The sequence below is a fragment of the Arvicanthis niloticus genome, chromosome 4 (assembly GCF_011762505.2).
Source record: "Arvicanthis niloticus isolate mArvNil1 chromosome 4, mArvNil1.pat.X, whole genome shotgun sequence".
Lineage (NCBI taxonomy): Eukaryota > Metazoa > Chordata > Mammalia > Rodentia > Muridae > Arvicanthis > Arvicanthis niloticus.
In genome coordinates this window covers 60620543-60640521 of record NC_047661.1, presented here as the reverse complement: position 1 = coordinate 60640521, position 19979 = coordinate 60620543, and the positions used below count along the sequence as shown (strand labels likewise).

Genomic DNA, 19979 nt, shown 5'->3' with positions numbered 1-19979 from the left:
AGTAAGAGAAATAAGTGAAATTTGTAGTTAAAGTTGAAGTACATTTCAAAGTGAAACCTATGCACAAATGTAATATAATTTTATAATATCTGCATGAGGAAAATTACTACAATTTTGGTAATATAAACCATCGAACAAAGAAATAACTGGAGAAAGAGACACATTAGTGTGTGTGTGTGTGTGTGTGTGTGTGTGTGTGTAAAGTTAATCTTGAAAAATTATCCATATGTCTAGTTGTCTTTTATACACATAGTATGTACATAGTTGCTAGTTATAGAGTTATGTGTTGCTATTAGTTACTAGTTACAGAGACCTGAAGAAGGCATTGAATTCCCTAGAACTGGAGGTACAGGTACTGTGAACTGTCAGATATGTGTGCTAGAAACTGTATCTGGGTCATCTGCATTGCACCATAAAAGAACATTTATTTTCTGAAAATACTATATATGTTCTTAAATAACTTAGAAAATTCCTTTGATATTAATAATTATTTTATGGTTAACAATTTCTGAAGTATAAGATGTATTTGGTTAACAGTATTATATTTTTACTAGACAAAGAATTTTATTAAGCTTTTCCAAACTTTATTTCCAGGCTTCTTCAGGTTAACTTGTGGCAAAGAATGAATTAGGTATGAACAAAAATTGAAAAGAGCTGAAGTGTCTGGGGTGGGAGGTTAGACAAAAATATTAGAGATCTAGATTTTATCAGATCCATAATAAACAAAAAAATTAAAAAGCAGTCATGATATAAAATAGCAGCTCCTGTAACTTCTGCAAATGTCATCTTCTTCACAAGTTGGTTCAATTCAGTTTGCCCCATTCTTAGAAACCTCATCAAAATTCTCCCCCAGATTTGGAACTTCATCATCATCCTCTCCAGTAGCAAGTGGTGCTTTTCCGTCCACAGATTGTTCAGGCAGAGCTTCAGCCAGTCTCCTTAAACTAGTCAGACTGTCTGCACCAAGCTGGTTTAGGATACTGGGAAGCATTTCTGTCAGCCGCTTTTTCTCAGCGTGGCCTGCAATGGTAAAGGTGTTTGCTGCCAGAGATGCTTGAACTTTAGGGTTGTTAAAATGAATACTGTTCCTTGGCTTGTAAGCATGTTCACTTCTTCAATACCAGAGATATTGTTTACCCCTAACTTCTTTAAAGAGAACTGCAGTCTTTTATCCTCTGCTGTGAACCACCTACTCACTAGGAGCCGTTTCTTTCCCACCAATGCGCACTTGTACCTGCAGTTTGGAGAGTTTTTCCTGGTTCATGATCTTTTCTTTCATCTTGTCGGAGTGGAAATGAGGCCGCGCGGGGAACTAAGGTTCACACTTAGGGGGTCTCGGGCAGACCAGCTGAGATAAGGCACACACATGTGGGGACGTTAGCAATACTTAGTCCTCATAATAATGCTCTTGTGTTTGACGTCCTACATGATCAGCACTCTTAGGACTTCATTTTTGCTGGTTTCCTCTTAATTTTAAAATATTTCCAGAGGAAATAATTTCCTAGAAGTAGAGTAGTACTTAATTCATATACTTGTCCAAATGGTACAGTTTATCACCTCCAGCTTGGCCGTTAGGATTCACTTTATTTTGTTCTCGTTGATTAAAGATCCGTTGTCATTCTTACAGAACTGTGGAATATATCGTAAGTTTACTCTTAAAAAGTTAAAACCAGACATATTTTTTAATTCTTTGAGAATATCTTTTAGAATTCCTACCTATATCAGAGCTGTTTATTCCTATATTTTCTTGCGGGCTTGGCGGCTATTGCAAGGCTTGAAGGAGGCAGGAAATTAAAGTAAAGGGTTTTGGTATGGACTTTTGTTCCTCCCTCCAGCTCTCACCAGTTGCATTCAATTTGGACACTCTTAAATTGCCAACCTCACAATTGACTCTGTGATTTATATCTAGAGTTCCACATTTTCTCTAGAACCAGACACACTTTCATTTAGATATCTGAAATAATGGCTTTAACTGACTTCACATGTGCTTTTGTTCAGTGATCACATGAAGCTGAAATAACTTGAGATATATGTGTCAGAATATATTATTAATATTTTCCCCTTGCAATTAGCTTGCATCTGGTCAGTTTTAGCTTCTCTAGCCTTGTCTTTCATAGAAATAGCTATTTACTCATACTGACAAAGACTTTTATTCCTTTTCTTATTCCTTGACTGTTCTCGTCACTCCAACCCTCTAAATAGCTTTGATCCATTTTAATAATGGAGAAATATTGTCTAGATAATTATTTTGTGTCTTTTCTTATATTATCTATGGTAATATTCTAAAAATATGGTATGAATAATTATGAAGTCATATTGATAATGACTAAATATTGATATTATGTGACCTACATTACATTATCTCCCATATTTCCATACACTATGAGCCACGTGGTGGTGAATTGAGCAATCATCAATAATATATGAGCTTTTAAAAACCAATCTACTGTTGGAAAGGAAGAATTATGAGCTGTATAAAAGGATTTAATTACATACATTGATCAAGTATGTCAGATAGTTATTCAAATTCTCACTCAATTTTTATTGCCTCAATAACACGTTGATGGCATGCCTTTAAAATATGTTTCTTTTAAGAAATTCAAAACACATACAAAAACAAAAAAAAAATATTTCTCAAAAGCCACCCATGCTCCAGCAAATGGTCTTATTCCCATGCATAGAAGCAGAATTACATGAGGTCAACAAGTTTATTGAGAGGAAAAAAAAATGTATGTTAAGTTGGGAAAAATATTGGTGGTGGTATTAGGGAATACAAGAACTGTAGGGGAGGAAATGAGATGTGAATTTGTTTAAAACACATTGTAAATGAAAAAATTGCAAATAAGTCAACCAAATACTTGTTCTGGATGATGAGGGTTTTGGCAGCATCTCTAGGGTTCCCTTTGTGTTTGGACAGTCCACAGCTTCCTTAAGAAGCACATCTAAAATTGAACATTTAAGAAACTTCACAACAACATTATAATGGTACAAAATGTGGAGGGATTAATCCAGTTTAGAGTTTCAAGGCCAAAAAGGTCATGAAGAATAAAATGATTTAGGAGAAAGCAGAAGAGGACAATGAAGAAATATAAAAGAAATGATAAATGTAATACTAATTAAACATACAGAGAATGGTAGACCAAGTCCCTTTAAGTAGACTATAACTCACATGGATCTTATGTGAGAAAATATATGATAAAGAAAACATATGACGCACTTGACATTTTCTAGAATTTGTCTGTTGACCATTCAGCCATTTAGAGTCATATGTAGGCTAGTTGGGACCTTTGAGGACATTGAAACCTTTGAATTCTGGCCACTTGCCAGGAACACACAACTAGCTCTTGGCTTGGTGAGATGAGAAGTGGGCCTATGGGCAATCTCTTAGCCTGGCACACTGTACATAACACTCATACCACACCAGTGCACGGAGACCTAAAACTCATTTAGAGCCTGAGGTTGGCAAGACTTCAGAGGTCAAAACCAGTGTATGTGTGACAAGGAAATCCATGGCCAAGATGAAGAATGCAACCATCTCTTGTGAAATAGCATCTTCTATAAATGAAGGTAATTCTCCTTCACTTCCATGTCCAGGTCCCATCATTATAATTTACATTAGAGTTATTGTCCATTACTGCTGATCCCATTATTGCCAGCTATGTTAGATGAAGGATGATGCAAAAATAAATGTTATAGATTTTTAAAGTGGCATATAATAAAGGCCACAGCAATAAACTCAGGACATTTAACCTCACTCAGACTACTTAGCATGAAAGTCAGGAAGGACAAATATTTTCTAGAGAGAAAGAAAAATGCATTCTTACTTTCACGGTCTTCTATGGCTGAAAGATAATGTTGCATCACATTAAGTATTCCTGTGAAAAATGTATGCAAAGGAGAGACAATTTGTCACTATATAGATGGGTGTCATGGCTGTAGGTTAAACATTAGTGGGGCAATTTATAGAGCCTGTCACTCGGGTGTGCTTATTATGCCACACATTGTCTCAGGGGCCATTTAGTATTTTGTTTCACTAGCTATGCAGTGATTGCTGGAATCATGGAGAGAGTCATGCAGATGTTAAACCACTGTCTCATGAGTGGATGCCCTTTAATCCATAGATGAAGAAGAAATAAGTCTTCCAGTAAATATGTAAACTTTAAAATAGTTCTATTTATGGGAAAGGGGTAGTTTCACTCCATTTCACCACTATCACAGAAAACTGCACTGACCAACAATTTCCACAAATAACAGAACCATGGCTCAGTTTCTAAAATTCTCCCAAAGATTTTACATAAAATTCTAATAATGTATGTAGAACATACTACAATTATATGCTAAAGGAGTAAATGTCACTTAAGATAAACTTCAATGCTTTATGCACACACAGTGCAGAGGAGCACCTTCTTCCGTGGAGTTGACCTTCCTTCATTGTCATGCTTTAACCTCTTCATCTGGAGTCCAAAATTCTGCTTTACAAAATAAATTTGGAAGTAGTAACTCCATTGGATACCACAGGTATTTCAGAGTGGTTTTGTTTTTGTATGTTTTGGTTTTGTTCTGTTTCTCTGCTTGACTAAAAACTGACCATGTTTCCTATGATTTTTAAAATGAAGTCAGTGATCCTGGAAAGTAGCAATTCAGAATTCCAAAAAGTTTGAGCATCAACAGAAATGAAGTTTTACTGTAAAATTTCCACAGTTTATTTTATTAACTATTTTTGTTTTGATCATATTTTCCTTAAGTAAAAAATACTATAAAATTCCTGATTTGGCTATTGCAGAAGAAACAAAAACCATGAAGATTGGATTTATTGCTAGAAGAACAGTTGCCTAATCATTAATATTTTCTTGAGTATTTTCTATAGTTTTAATAACACAAACATTAAAGCATCCCGGTGAAGTAGATAGACAAAATACACATCCCCAGTTACTAGATTAGGATCTGATCAGCAGTTTTTCTACCAGGTGGTCAGTGAAAGTTAGTGCTGACTTCTAATTCTCCACTTTGATTCTGTTGTCATGCTGAGCCCTTTGATTAAGAAGTTCAGAAATTGGCAAGACACCCTGACAAAGGTACTGTAACTCAAGCTACAGATAGGGTGAAGAGAAAATGACAAAAGGACAGATACAAGCAGGAAAAGTGGCATCCACTTGATCATAAACAGGATGCTCTTCGTGGAAGAATTGCCATCTTATTAAGTGTCATTTGTTACATGCCTGCTGTGTGCTGTGTTCTTGTTAGGCTTGTACACATAAATGGATCTTTATTCATGTCTCAGTTGGGTCACTGTTTAAGGAGAAAGCTGAGAAGCAATAATTCTGCCTAAGACACATGCAATTGGCTTTAGAATCACAGATGATGACTACAACTACGTGTGGTTCAGATCACATAGAATTGATAAAACTATAGCAAGTCTGTCCTTTACTCGGCAACTGGAACACATAGACAGCTTTTGAGCAAGAGGGTGATTTCTGTTGCGATAGGAAAGAGATGGATTTTAGAGGCTGCTGTTTGAGACATTATTGCAGGAATTTAGTCAATAAGTGCTTAAGAGACTCTATTAGGCACTGTCATCAGAGTTGAGGAATACAGATTGGAGAGGTCAAATGGATAGTACTTGCTGAAAACTTGTATTCTTGAGATCAAAGATGGGAATATTCTTACATCTTTTGGTTTGAGAAAATGAGTTCAGTTTTCAAATCATGAACACTGTCTTGTGGAAGTGAATAAATTTTGAGCTAAAGAAAAATATAAGCAAACTTTTGATGCACAACTGATAGTTAGCTAATATTACCATTAGTTAGAATGTGGAAAACAGATGTTTTCAGTGGTTATATAGCTGCTGACACTGCTGAGAATGTGTGTGTATGTGTGTGTGTGTGTGTGTGTGTGTGTGTGTGTGTGTGTGTGTGTGTGTTAATGCCTTCATATCTTATGGTGATGTGGGTAACATTGCTATTCTCAGGCTGAGACAGAGCAAAGTAACTTGACTATCGAAGCTCAAATCCAAATTAAAATACAAATTGCTCTCATTATTAAAATTTTCAGTTTCTGTATCTACAGTCATTGCTAGCATATCATTGGATACTGAATAATGTCTCTATGTCTTTAAGATTTTAATGATAAATTATGTGTTTTAAAAACTGTAAAACAGTGATTTCATATATTTCTTGTTCTTTTTATTCTATAAAGCTCTTGATTTGTTGAAATAATTTTAGTTACCACTTGTTTGAGAAAAAAAGTAAGTATGATATAAACATGGACCTATAACATTAATACTGTATATGGTATTTTATATTGTATATTTTCTGGGTACATAAAGAGGGATTTAAAAAAGAAATAACTGGGGTGATGGAGATTTAGGAAGATTTACATGAAAATTTGAATCGGATCTTGGTAATAGGGATGAAAAACCTTAAAAAATTGAATGTAAAAAAGGACAAAACTGGGAAACAAATTGTCAGAGAATGCCTTTCAGGCAGTGTTTTAGGAAGACTCGCAGTAAAGAACATAAACTGAAAGGAGAAAGATGGCCAGACTACAAACTGCAAATGGGGCTTCCTGCTTATGAAGCAGCTCACATCATTTTATTAAAGTAAATATCAATGTATAGAAGGAAAAATGGAAAACAAAACTAATCATACTCAGCTCTTTTCCCCTTCCACTAAATAATGGTGTGAAGTCTCCCAGACTGTATCGTGAATGCCACATTAGCAGCGCCAATGAGCAGAATGACCCAAGAGGAAAGAAGTGTCTGATGCCCTATCAGCAGTGTTGCCAGCCGAGATCTTCTGTGCTTGTAATAAAAAGTGAAATAATCAGCAAGTTACTCACACCCAGGAGATTATTACTTCTGTAGTTTGACCTAAAATGTCTTATGAAAGGACTTGACTTTGCTGAGTTTTTCAAAGTTGTTATTAAATGTTTAATTCAAGTAGAACTAACAAGAATATCTTCAATAACTCCTTTGCAATCATTTTTAACCCTCAAGTCATACATGACCTCCTTATGTTAATCAGGCTACTCATTCAAAAACTCACAACACTGCATAAAACTGTAACTTCATGTCCAGACCATGAATCTTCAGCTGAAACTGTCCTCTGTCTATATAGATGACTAGACAGAATTCTGGTATGTTTTTATCTTTTTAGAAAGTTCATTTTGCGTATTTCTCAGATGCACATGATTTTGAATACTCTAGGACTTCTAAGCCTTCTTCCTTTAGAAGACATAATTCATGGATGTAGCTTTTGAAAGCATCCTTTATGAATAAAATAGTGACAAAAAATGAAATAAATAATAAAAATTTAAGTTTACTCAAAATACCTCAATTTTAGAGTTTAGTGTATCAATAGACATCTGTACCTGTCATGCTGGTTACAATTTCAGTATAAAATGGTCTTACAAGTTTATAATTTGAATATTTGATTCCCTCCTAGCAGAATTATTTGGAGAAGTGCTAGGAATTCAGATGATGTGGTGCCACTTAACTGAGGTGCACATTATGAGTATAGCAATGGAGGTTGGTTGCCAGTTTGTATCTCTTTGCTTCCTATCTGCTGCAGGGAGAGACTCTTCCACCACACATTTGTACAGCCATGATCCTATGCATAACTAAGAGCCCAGAATGAAAAGAGCAGAGGATTATGGATAAAACCTCCAAGACTGAAAACTAAAACAACTTCTTTTTTCTATTAAATTGATTGTGTCATATGTTGCCACAGTGATGAAAAGCTTATTACTAATCCCAACTAATACAAAAAGCTAGTGTTAAACGTGAGGTCATTGCTTTCAATAAACCTAAAATGTAGTTATGAAATGTTGGAAATAAGCATATGAGAAACATTTGAAAATGTATGTAGATTAGTGCTAGTCAGAGCCTAAAGTAGAATTGACTGAGTGATTCCAGTGAGAGCTTAGAAGACAAGAATACAGACAGCTAAGAATGAACTCATAAAGATGCAAACAGAAAGAAACATTCTGAGAGTAGGAATAAAGGCTATTTATGTTTTGTTAGGGTGATGTGTTGCATGGCCCTTTTGCTACCCTGCCTTAATACTCCTGAAATAGGTCAAACTACTAGCCTCTACCCAGAGAATTTTGGATCAGCAGATGAAAAACAGACACACACATTGATTGGTTTCATCCTGCCTTGTTGGTTCAAGTGCTGGGCACCTCCAATCTACCTTGGCTAGTGTGCCCTTCCCAATACACTTAGTGCATCACTTCTCAACTGCCTTAGCTTTAAGTTGTTCAGTTACCTTTAGTCTCAGTACAACATCCCAACCTCCCACCTGGAGAAGTGGGCTATGGCCACTCTGCTCGAGATTTCACATGGCTGGTTGGCTTTTCTCCCTCAGAAGCATGGCAAAAAAAAAAAAAAAAAAAACCTCCTTTCCTCTTTCTGTCTCTCCTGCATCTGCTAGTTCACCTGTGGCAACTTGGAACTCTCACCTATCCTCCCAGCTCCTTGGCTGCTAGCATCTTTATTGATGGATCAAGAACCAATTGGGGAACAGGACCTTAGCATCAGAGCCACCCTTGCAGTGATGAATATCTTCCACTGCTATCAATTACCTGAGACCTCATGGGTAGTAGAGTTTAAGGTAGTAAAAGAATGTTTAAGACAGTCTAACATCTTGGCTGTGGCATTGTTAGTAAGAACATCTTTTAGACTGGTTTATAGTGAGAATCGCAAACAAACAGTAGTTCGGAAAGTTTTGGAAAAGCACTATTTTGCCAGACAATGATTAAACTTGAGGCCAAGCAAGATGTACTTTGGTACCATTAAAAAAAATAAGCTAATGACTTTCAACTGGGAAAAAGAAAAGACACCTTAAGAATAGGTTAAGAGTAAATATGACCACATTAAAGCCAAGACTGAGTTTACAAAAGACAAAGCTGCTTAAAAGTGTTCTGTGGTCCTCTGGTTACACAGGGTTTCTGGGGAAAATATTTCTTTACATTAAGAAATCTAAGCAACTCGTAGGATTCTATGGCCACTGTTCAAGGAAGGGAGGCTGCTGCTTAAAAGGAATGTAAGCCTTGATGTTATCCACATGATGCTAGTTTTATAGACATAACAGATGGCAAGATATGTGGAAAAGAGGAAGCCTGGTGTTAATAAATTCTTGAATAAATATGTGCTATTGACATGGGTATGGCCATGTGAAGACTCTAGCCTCAGATGCAGAGGTAATTGATAAAGATTCTGCTACTATGGTGAGGCTCAGAAAGAAATGGCAAAGCTTTACTTGGGGTCCAAGTGTAGGTATTAATAGTATATACAGAAAATGCCTATCATCACTTTTCCTCCTAGATTTTTACAGTCTAAAACTGCTCTCTTATAAAGACTGTTCCTACCTAGATTAGCTAAATTAACCTGCCTCCTTGATACATCTATAAGCTGTAAACCCTGCCTCCTTATCTGTTATAACCCTACCTCCATATTCAGCTGTATCCAATAAACCTGTCTGTCTGTTCAACTCTTTTTTAAAAACCGTGCTGAGCTTCCAGGGTGCTACAATTTCTCTATAACAAGGCCAGAACCACCTGATACCAAATATCTGTTTCTTTATGTGACTATTATTCTTCATTCTGTTTTCACCTGACTCTGTTTCTTCCCTGGGAATCATTAGAGGATGAAATACTAAGAGTTACACTGTTATTGAAGGTCTCTCCTAGATTTGAAAGGAAGACCCGAGATACAAAGGAGTGTATACGTGGGTCATAATCTCCCAAAATATTCCCTGGGAGGGTAGTGCATGAAGCTGTGTGTGTGTGTGTGTGTGTGTGTGTGTGTGTGTGTGTGTGTGAACTCAGAGATGCCAGAAATATGGAATGTCTTTGGAGGAAAACTGCAGACAAGAATAAGATATTCTACAAAACATGGGAAACAATGGACTGCAATGCTCTAGTAATGGAGCTACATAAGCCCCTTGGACTTCATATCCTGACACTTTGCAAGAATTTAGTGATTTCTTTGTTAGATTTTTTTGTCATTGGTTTTGTTTGTTTTTGTTTTGTTTTGGTATGTACCTTCCTTCTTATTCCCTATTACTTTATTTTAGAATTGGGATTTTTTTTATTATTTGCATCTTAGAAATAAATAACTTTCTGTTTGACTTTATAGTGGGTCATAGGTAAAAGTTTGGTTTGTGCCTCAGGAAAGACTTTGAATTTGGTCTTTCAGCCAAATCCATAATGGCTAAAATGATGCTAACTCCTGGAGACAGACAATTCATTCTGAGATGGGTGGAAGCCTTTGGAAGCCAGGGCAAAATGTTAAAATCTGAGTGGGCAATGCCCCTTAAACCTCTTATGAACATTGAATGCTTGCTCTCTAGTTTTTGGTGTTTTTAGAATAGTGGTAGAGCGTGGAACTTAGCACATAGATGGGGAAAATCAGTCACTGGGGGATGGATGTTCTCATGAGTTATAGATTGTAGTGGTCCTTCCTTCATCTCTCTCTCCTCCTTTGCTTCTATGAATCAAACTTAGTTTTACAATAGCCTTCCATTGCAGGCACGGTAACAAGAGTAAAAATAGAGCTACTTGGGTGCCTCACACCCAAATGTCAAAGACCTTCTGCAATCTGATCCTGCTGTTTCCCAAGAGTAGCGCTGTGTTTGACTTTGTGTATTTGTCATTAAGTTCCTCTTCTCAGACTGTCATTTAGAACTCGGAGACAGTACTTCAGCTAAGATGCTTGCTTACAAATCTCAGTGACACTCTTACCATATAGGAGTAGTGACTGTGACTGGGCAGTATTGATAAATGTCCTGTGGATATTAAGAGGAAAAACATCAAAAATTTGGGTACACTAGGAAAAAAGAAAGTCCTTATATGCCCTGAAAATAATGTGATAGATAGGGTTAAGGGTGCAAGGTTTGTCAAGAGATGAAAGCCATTGGTGTAAAATAATTACCTAGAAAAAAATGGTTTCTAGGTTAAAAGAGATGTGCTTTCTTAAGAAATTTTGTACAGTTTATGCTTCTCATGGAGACAAAAGCAGTGCTTCCAGCTGGTTGCAAAACAAAGAGGTCTCTTGTCAACACACTTCAGACTAATGGTAAATGAAAGGTATGGCTCCTTACTGAGATTCTGTATTCAAACAGTGGCTTCCTTTTCAAGCGTCCCAGTGTGGCTGGGGTTGCTCTTTCCAATGCAGAAAATATTCCATTAATGAGAAGAAGCTCCATCAAAATAATCATATTGCATGATATCCCCATAGTGTCTGGATGCCATGCCAACCTTTTATAGGAAATCAAATAAAATAGACCCAGAGAGAATTTTATAGCAATCTACCCTTTGCAAATGTCATATTTCATCAATCCAATATTTAGCAAATATAAGATGCGCATGTTAGTATACACATATCTATGCACAAAATAAGAGATCACTTACTCAAAAGATTTTGCCTAAAAAACATAACTGTCAACTTCCTTTTCATCTAAATGATAAGCAGACACATTTATCAAATATATTAAAGGCTACTTTTTTTTTGCCTAGGAAAGAACAAGTACTATGGGCATGAATAAAATACTACTACTTTATTTTAGAGTTACATGAAATATATGAAAAGATATTTGGTGGTTCTCTGATGTGTCAGCTTCTCCAAAACAAGACTAAAAATAAAAGAGTTAATGTTAGTAATCTGTTATACAGATGTTTTTTAAAAACCCAAAAGGCTTATGTTAGAAAGACAGAAATAAGTAAAATGTCAAGAAATATTTAAAGGAAAATAGAAATCTTTTAGATATAATGACTACTCAGAGAAATATCTGATATCACTGTCTGTCAATTAATATCATATAATTATTGAAATGTTAGCTATCATTTATTGGTCTATTCTTATTGTCATTAGGTTATTTGGATAAGACAAATCTATTTTTATATACTTGTGTGAAAAAGACACGTTAAGTAAGTAGTATTGGCTTTACTTTCAAATGGAGGTAATTCATTTATAAGACGCAGAAATGTCCAGTGTCATTTGGGAAATACTAACTATGCATCTATCAAAAGCATCTAATATCCAGGTTTGGTGGCCAGAAGACTGTCACAGATGGTTTTTATAGAGCAGTGCAGTCCTAGGCCAAATAACTCTTATGTCCCAGAAATAGATGCAGTCATATTAGTGTTTCAAAAAACCATTCTGATTATATTTTAAAAAACTAAATAGAGGGTCCACTTGTGCAGGTAAAATAACAATATGCTAGCTAGTAAATTAATTGTGGTTTAAAAAAACAGTATTGTACACTAGATTTCAATCCAGACAGCCTAGGTTTGAACACAGTCTCTGGTACTTACTATCCATAAGACTTAAATAAGCTATTTCCTCTACTTGCATTTTTGTTATCATAGTATTTGGGGAATAATAATAATTCCTAGCTCAAGAGTTATCATGAGAAAGAAATGAGATGACATAAAACTTAGCAGACACGTCATATTATGTTAAGTGCAAAATACTTCATAAATTATTATTTTATGTGCAGAGGAACATACAGGTTAGGCTAAGTATTTAAAACAACAACTAAATTTAGAAAATTTATGTAATTTTATTTATTAACTTTATTTAATTGTGCTTGACTGGGTGACGCAAAGCAGGATATGCCTCTCTGGTGACAGATCTCTAGAGTTCTGCAGCAAGTGCAATATTTTCTTTTCACAGAAATTATTGTTAACATTAGAACTATGGAAATATGCTAGACTTGCAATATAAAGCGCCATCAAAACAAGACTGCTTAAAGTTTTTAAAAATGTGTATTGATGTGTGGTTGTGTGTGTTTGTTAAACACATGCATGCTGGTGACCCTGCTAACCATGCACATATGCATAAAGAGGACAGAAATCATCTTTGAAGTTATTCCTCATGATAGCAGTCTACATTATTTTAGATACAGGTTCTCGCATTTGCTCTGGGGATTGCTGTTTAGAACAGCACAGTTGCCCCATGAGTGCCAGGGATCCTCATGTCTCCACATCCCTAGAGATAATGTTATCAATGCATGAAGCTATGGCTGTTTTTTTTTATGAGTTCTATGGTTCAAATTCAGTTATCGGCTTGTGAGGTATACATTTTTACCAACCGAGCCAACTCCCTAGCTCATATAATGTCTTTTAAGTAATCTGATTTGCTTAAGAATGAACTGTTTTGAGAAAGTATATTCTCTAGATAAGAACAGGTTATTTCTAACAGTAATAGTAGACATGCTAAAATGAAAGGGATAAATCTTTAGGGGTCCCACTTGTAGACAAAAAAAAAAAAAACTATAGGCAACTAATAATTGCTAAGAAAGAGAGAATTAACCTGTCTCAGGGATGAGCCCATTGTTTGGTTACCGTACAAAAGTGTTCAGCCCTGAAATTATATATATAGAAGCAAAACAAACAAACAAAAACTAAGCCACAAAACCAAAAACAAACAAAAGCCTCAAACAAAGAAACAAACAAAAAAACAGACTCACAAGGTCGTTTTATACATTATTTATATATTTATGTGTATGTGACATTGATATGTAAAGATAAAGAGACCACAAATTAGAGCAAGAATGAGCGTGAGGGACATAGGAAGTGTTAGAAGAGGAAAGGAGTTTAATTATATCTTAATTAAAATAAAGGATTAAAAATTTCTAGTAACTTTTTAGCATTTTTAAAAATTATACTTAAATATATTTACACTTGTGAAGCTTGTTAAATAATCTATGCATTTTCTTATAGCCTTAATTGTTACCTTTTATCCTTTATAGTTTTTTGAATTTATCAACTTGAATGCTAAGTAAATTTTGATGAATTATTGATATTAACTTTCTATTTCTTTTGACTTGCTAATGATTTTGTACTTTACATTAAGGGATATTGCATTTCTGGCCAATCCATGTAAGTACATGATGATTAAATGACTTACCATTTCTGTCTTTTTAATTTCTAGTCTGCTCACAGTTTTCAAGAGGAGTCTATGCGATTTTTGGATTTTATGACAAGAAGTCTGTAAATACCATCACATCATTCTGTGGGACACTCCATGTGTCCTTCATCACACCGAGTTTCCCAACAGATGGCACACATCCATTTGTCATCCAGATGCGACCTGACCTCAAAGGAGCACTCCTTAGCTTGATTGAGTACTACCAATGGGACAAGTTTGCATACCTCTATGACAGTGACAGAGGTAGGTGACAGAATGAATTCCCTTTTATTGGGTCAAACAGCATTTGCCCTTGGCATTTATATGTGGTGCTATAGTACTATGAAGGTGTATGAGCTCCAAAGAATTTCTTGGTTTAATTTTGCTTCGCAAATGAATAATGCTTTTTAAATATGGATGCATTCTTAAAATAAAATAGAAAGGAAAAAAAATCAAGAAACAAGAATCCAGAGGGATAGAATTTATAACCCAGTATTTGATTTTTTTAATATTTTATTGGTTATTTTATTTATTTTCATTTCAAATGTTATCACTCTCCCCAGTTTTCCCTCTACAACACTTCTATCCCCTACCCCTCTCCTGCCTCTATGAAGGTCTTCTCCTACCCACCTACCCATTCCCACCTCACCACCCTAGAATTCCCCTACCCTGGGGTATCAAGGTTCCACAGGACCAATGGCCTCACCTCTCCTTGATGCCAGATAAGGCAATACTCTGCTACATATGCAGCTGGAGCCACAGAGTACAGTTGATAGGCATAGTCTGTTACAATCTAATGACTTGGTGTTCAGTCCTAGCATAAAACAGCTTGTCATGCATGCAACAACAATCCCAGAATAACTGTGTTACTAATCATAGGAGAAGTGGTGTGAGGGAATTTGTATAAGCATATAAATACAAATTGTTATAGTAGTTTATAGTTATGAAATCTTGTTCAATGTAAAAGATTTATCAGGCAGGAAGTGCCCATTCTAGCCTTGCTTTAAAATAAGGTCTCTGAACCTCAGAGAAGTTATAGGTTGCTCATGGGATCATGATCTACCTGTGTGTGGCTGATATCCAACCCATGCTGCTTTATATAATTCTACACAAATTTTTTTTGTTGCTATTGAAATCCATGCACAAGTTTGGTGATGGGGAAATCTTTCTTATGTTTCTGTATTATTTGTTGTTAAGGTTAATATTAGCCGGCTTGTTCTGGGGTTGAGGGGCTGAGATTTTAACATTCATTGGATCCAGAATGATCATAAATGAGTCTGTGTCTCCATCACATTTTTCGAACCATTTTGTATGGATAGTCATGTGGTTTTGGAGATTATTCATAAGTAAAAACAAGAGGATAAAGAACTGTATCTAGAATAATTAAGCTCTACAATGCTTCCGTCAGAAGCTCACTTCCTGGAGTACTAAAATTTACAGTGAAACCCAGAATCCCATTTTGACAAAGATAGGGCACCTTGTTATGCTGAAGGGCAGACTGGAGACATTCTCCACTCATCACTTAGACTTCCTTAGCTACAGTCGTCCTGATGCAGGCTTGCTTAAGCTAGGTATCTTTCCTTGGCCCTGTTTTCCTGAACCATCGCATGATTTTCCCCCATGTAAAAGCCAGTTAGCACTTTAAAAACTGAAAGGAAAAAATCCATGTCAACAGCTTTGTGCCTGCTTTGCAAAGACAGATTTGATACCCACACTATGCTTGAAAACTCTTAACAGAGTTATGTACAGTTAATATAGATTTCAATGTTCAGGATAACTTTAGTATGGGCTTCCTCTGAATGTGATAAAATGACTTACAGAACTCAGTTTACTGGATTTAGCCTTTCCTTTTGCCCCCTGGCTACTTTTTTAGAACTTGGTCTCCCTAGAACTCTTCTAGAAGCTGGGCATCACTTTAATCCATTTCTCACATTTCCTTCCTAGTGATGCTATTTCCACCATCTACATGTATTTCATATTTAGAGGCTGCTTTTCAAAAGCATCTCTGCAGGCCAATGTACTACCACATATATAGAACCACATCTCTGTAATGCTACATAGATCTCTATGGGATTCATTTTCAACAAATCAGATTAAATTATTTTAAATGTATTTCCTTTGCCAGCATCAAACCATCTCCCCCTTTGCTTGAAACACTTCAATGACTTCTTTGCACTGTAATGAGAATAACACCAAAATTCTCAGCCTGGCTTTCATGCTTTATAATGCTTGGGTATTGCCCAGTTTTTTTTTAATTGAGTTCTTAAGACTTATACATTCACTAAACCTAAGTTCTACATATGATTGACTTTCATTCACTTTCTGAGATGAGCCAAACTCTTTCACCTCGAATGTCTTCATAGTGCTAAGATTTGTAGAGCCTCTTGGTGTCTGCTTCAATACATCATTTCCCGAGAGCTGCCTTTCATACTAACATTCTTTCCCAAAACAATGCCTTAGTCCCCTTCCTAGGGAGTATGACAATTCATAATTAATAGTGACATTAATTCTATCACTGTTTATTGAGCTCTTGCCGTATATCAAGGAATGACTTAGCCACCCAGGATAAGGTCTGTTTGTTATTTATGATTTTACTGTTAGATGCAAGAAAGCATTCCTTAGGACCACTCCTCATACTGGATGTAACTTTTTAACTCGACATACAGATAATGCTAGACACAGGGTTGGTATTCAGTAAACAGTGGCGATAAGTGAATGAGTTAAATGTTTTAGCATCTTAAATTTGGTCTCCTAGTAGAAGTGGAATCATGCTTGTGAAGTTGAAGGGTCAGAAGATGTACATTTTACTCATGGATGAGGTCATATCTTTTCTCTTGCCTTATCTGTTATTCACACTGGTTAAAAGTGAATCTCAAAAATATTTAGTTAGACAAAAGTTGATATAAACAGAGAAAGAGAAACACTAGGACTTGAGAGATACTCAGAAATAAGAGGAGCTAGGGAACCTGCAAGGGAGACTAATGGACCTATTTAATTGCGAAGAGAATCTGGGGCATTTTACAGCAATTTTATTAATACCTTCAAAATACTTAATAAAATTGGAAGAATGAGATAATCTCCAATTATTAAATTATACTAATTGGTTTGAGTCAAGTGTATCTGTTGGCCAAAGAACATTAGTGTGATAATATTAAGTAATTATATATTAAAGCCAACGTAACCTTTAGACCACATTTTTGAGATTATATCAAGTAGCTGTCGATGTTTTAATGTGCACAGCTTTACAGAGGCCTTCCATAGGCAGAATATATCCAGAGATAAATTTTAAGACTCTCAAAACACTCAAACAGCTTTGGCCTTTGCGAAATTTTTATTGGCTCATGGAAATGGGATTATTGCTGACCACTTTTGTCGTTTCAATAACTTAATTTGTATGATTTTGCATAATGTTAAAATTATCTTTCCATTCATTCTGTGAGCTCTTTCTTTCCTCTTTCTCTGTCCTTCTCATATGCTTCCTCCTCATGGTAGTGCTATGTGATTGATGTCTAGCCCACCTCGACATATAACTCAATCTTGTTGATCATGATTTTTAAAGCAATTCCATAATTTCCTCTACTTCAGGCCCCTGTTTCAACCAATTTGATCCATTCTCAATAGGATCTCCTCTCTCCTTTTGGACTACAAGGATTTGTGTAACTTAGAGTGTTACACTATGATGTCAAGCAAATAAATGGTCTTTTGAATATCATGAGTCCCAGGCATTGAAATTCCCTCCACAACATATTCTGCTGAGATTTACAAACTACATGAAAGAGACTCAGACAAATTTTTATTTCATCATGTTGCTCTTAACAAATACTGAAACTAACTTATCCTTGGTTTTCAAAATCCATCAAACTCTGAGGTTACATCCCAGCAGAAACATGGGAAGCCTTGAGTACTCCTGTCTTTGTGTGGAATCATCTTCCACCAGGCTCAGTATTCTGGTGGTAGGAAATCAGATGCTATTCCTCTGAAGCATGCTGACATTTCAGAATTTCTGGTGTCTTCTCTTTATCTAGCTACTTGGCAGCAGCCTGATACTTCTTGAGGACTCTGTGCCCTTTCTTAAAGCCTTATGCAATTACTGAATTGGAAGTAGGTTGATAGAGGTTTAAAATGTGTTTAACTTTAGAGTATCAGACCACCCCTGTCAGACCATTAGTCCTTGTGATTTTGATCGTTGGATACAGGTAAAAGATATTTGAATTTGAGTCCAATGGCATGTGTTTGTTCGTTCAATGTCAAAGAAGGGAGTTGATATATTTCTCTGGACAGTAAGTAAAAACAGAATCAATTCCTCTTTCTATATTTATGTTTTGGTTTTATTTTGAGCAAATGCTCTTTATCCCCCAAAGGGAAGAAACTTAATTCCAGGTCAAAGAAATTATCTACCATAGAACTAAGAGGCTTCAAAACTGCATTTCCTTCCGAGTCCATGAAAAAGATGATGAGGAAAATACATGATAATCTAATCTAGTCTAGGCATAGTGCCATGAGTTAGTGAGTACACATATTGCTCTGCCTGGAAGCATGAGTGAGGGAGTGGAATTTTTATGCAACAAACAAAATATTGTTTTCTTTTTATTAATAATTTTATTTATTTAGATTTCAAATGTTCCTCTTCCTGGTCTCCCTACCAGGCACCCCAACCTCCCTTTGCCTCTAAGATGCTGTTTCCCCACCCACCCACCCATTTCTGCCTCACCCCTCTACCATCCCCCTTCTCTGAGGTGTTAGGGCAGTCCTCTACTATATGCAGAGGGATCCATGTACTGACTCATGTATACTCTTTGGTTGCTAGTTTAGTCCTAGGGAGTTCTGAGGAGTCCTGTTAATTCATACTGTTGTTCTTTCTATGGGGTTGCCATCCCCTTCATCTCCTTCAGTCATTCCCCTAACTCTTCCATTTGGGTACCCTGGGCTCAGGCAAATGGTTGGCTAGGAGTATCTGCATCTGCTTAGTCAGATGCTGGCAGAGCCTGTCAGAGGACAGCCATACAAGGCTGCTGTCTGCAAGCACATCTTGGCATCAGTAATAGTGTCGGGATTTGGTGTCTACAGATGGGATAGATCCCAAGGTGATGGCCTTTTCTTCAGTCTCTGTTCCATTTTTTTTGTCCCAGTGTTTCCTTTAAACAGGAACAATTCTGGGTTAAAAATTTTGAGATGGGTGGGTGGCCCCATCTTTCAACTGAGGACAAGTAAAATATTTTTAAGAATGAAGACTGTTCTGGATGAAATATACTTTTGGCAGTTACCCTTTTAAATGTCAGCCCTTGATAATCAAACAAAAGAATTTTTAATCTAAAATTTTTCTCTCAGTGTTATTCACAGTAGGTCCAAATGAAATTAGTATTTTAGAAAAAAATGACAGCTAATAAATAGGTCATGCACACAGAGTCTATTACTAACAATGTTGAACTAGCTTTTTCTTTCTGTATCCAAATATTTAAGAATTCAGTAGCTTTGAGAACTTAATTTTCACCTCATCATATAATTTTCACCTCATCATATAATATTTAAGAATTCAGTAGCTTTGAGAACTTAATTTTCACCTCATCATATAATTATCATCATATAATAAACTGCTCAGGTTACCTCATCTCCTAATTAAATTGTAGGGCAAGAGAAAAGCAGTATGCATGTGGGTTGTTAATGAAGAGTATGGTGTTAATTTTCACCTCATCATATAATTTTAAGATTATATTTAAAATTACTAAACTGAAGTAATTAGTTTTTTCAGTTTTCTTTTGACTTTCCAGGGACAGTTATTTATCTCAACATCTTTCTTTCATTTTTTAAAATTGTTCAGAAATAAGAATTAAGAAAGCTGAAGTGATACATAGAACAAATATTGAGTGAATACTGTTCACTGATAGCTTTACATAAACCAATTTTATTCAGAGCATCCAATTCCCACAAATATTTATAGCTGAATTAAGGAATTCATGTACTGATGAAGAAATCCCTGTGCTATTTCATAAGAGAAGAAAAACTGCTCAGGTTACCTCATCTCCTAATTAAATTGTAGGGCAAGAGAAAAGCAGTATGCATGTGGGTTGTT

The 19979-nt window shown here is 35.9% G+C and overlaps 1 protein-coding gene and 1 pseudogene across 9 annotated transcripts in view; one reads left to right on the top strand and one right to left on the bottom strand.

The window, feature by feature from the left end:
- Nucleotides 1–19979, top strand: part of Gria2 (glutamate ionotropic receptor AMPA type subunit 2) — a 109928-nt gene that overhangs the window by 38822 nt on the left and 51127 nt on the right. For all 9 annotated transcript variants that reach the window (XR_013109869.1, XM_034501251.1, XM_034501250.2 and 6 more), the window contains exon 3: nucleotides 13934–14173. Coding sequence is in view for 8 of the 9 variants with exons in the window: in XM_034501251.1 (XP_034357142.1) it covers nucleotides 13934–14173 (240 nt within the window). In the remaining variant the exon portion in view is untranslated. The remainder of the gene's footprint in view (nucleotides 1–13933; nucleotides 14174–19979) is intronic.
- Nucleotides 809–1279, bottom strand: LOC117707729 (transcription factor BTF3 pseudogene; annotated as a pseudogene).